The sequence below is a fragment of the Haliaeetus leucocephalus genome, unplaced genomic scaffold (genome assembly GCF_000737465.1).
Source record: "Haliaeetus leucocephalus isolate CR32 unplaced genomic scaffold, Haliaeetus_leucocephalus-4.0 Scaffold646, whole genome shotgun sequence".
NCBI lineage: Eukaryota > Metazoa > Chordata > Aves > Accipitriformes > Accipitridae > Haliaeetus > Haliaeetus leucocephalus.
Genome location: NW_010973082.1, coordinates 849,350 through 850,234, shown reverse-complemented (window position 1 = coordinate 850,234; position 885 = coordinate 849,350). Strand labels below are relative to the sequence as shown.

Sequence of the window (885 nt, the reverse complement as noted above, 5' to 3'; positions counted from 1 at the left end):
TTCAAAAACCCCCCCCCCCCATGTTGTAACCCTGCCCATCACGGAGACCCTGGGGTCCGAGCAGACGGGGAGCACGTGGGTGCTCTCTCAGAGACCCTGCCCCTAACAGGGACCCCTAGCTTCATCCCTATGGAGACCCCCAGGGATACGGGTGCTGCAGGCTCCATCACGGAGCCAGCACCCAGCGGTCGGGGGAGACGGGGTGTATGGGGCAGGATTGGGGGGTGAGGGTACCGAGGGAGGGGACCGGGGGTCCTGCAGGGCCCCAGCATTACCTGGGGCAGCAGCAGCTGGGTGCTCTCCCCACTGATGGCCGCCCCACAGTGCCAGGAGAGCCGTACTCTGCTCAGCACCATCCTGCTTGCAGCCAGGCCCTCCAGCCCAGGCAGTCACACTCCCATCATGTGAGGTGGTTGTGGCCGGTGCTTAAATAGGGCTGCGGCTCCCCGCCACCACAGCTGGGCCCGATCCTGCCCACCCCCGCTGCAGCACCCATGCCCACCGCCCCGTTAGCGGGGTCGGTAACGAGGGCAACAGCAGGATGCGTGGGGGTATTGGGGTGAGTGAGGGGGAAAGCAGAGCCCACATCCCTCTGGTCGATGGGAGCTCCCCCCACCCCAGTCCCATACAGTGGGCGAGGGGGCACTGGGGGTCCCCACGCCCGGGCCGGACCCCGCAGCAGGGACACCCTGAAGGGGGGGGCAGAACGAAAGAGAGCGGGTGGCGGTGGCCGGGGGGACAACTATGGCGGTGGCACCGAGGCAGCCTGGGGGACGACTATTGCCGTGGCACCGAGGCAAGCGCGGGGGACGGCTGTGTCGGGCGGACCGCCCCGCCCGGCCTAGGAACCCTCGCGCGGCGGAACGCGGGTGCCGGGGTGCGGGG

At 69.3% G+C, this 885-nt stretch overlaps 1 protein-coding gene across 1 annotated transcript in view; it reads right to left on the bottom strand.

Moving 5' to 3' along the window:
- Positions 1-356, bottom strand: part of TSPAN10 (tetraspanin 10) — a 1,531-nt gene extending 1,175 nt beyond the window's left edge. Inside the window, exon 1 of the mRNA XM_010578722.1 lies at positions 276-356. Within this exon, the coding sequence (XP_010577024.1) occupies positions 276-356 (81 nt within the window). The remainder of the gene's footprint in view (positions 1-275) is intronic.
- Positions 357-885: the final 529 nt, after the last annotated feature.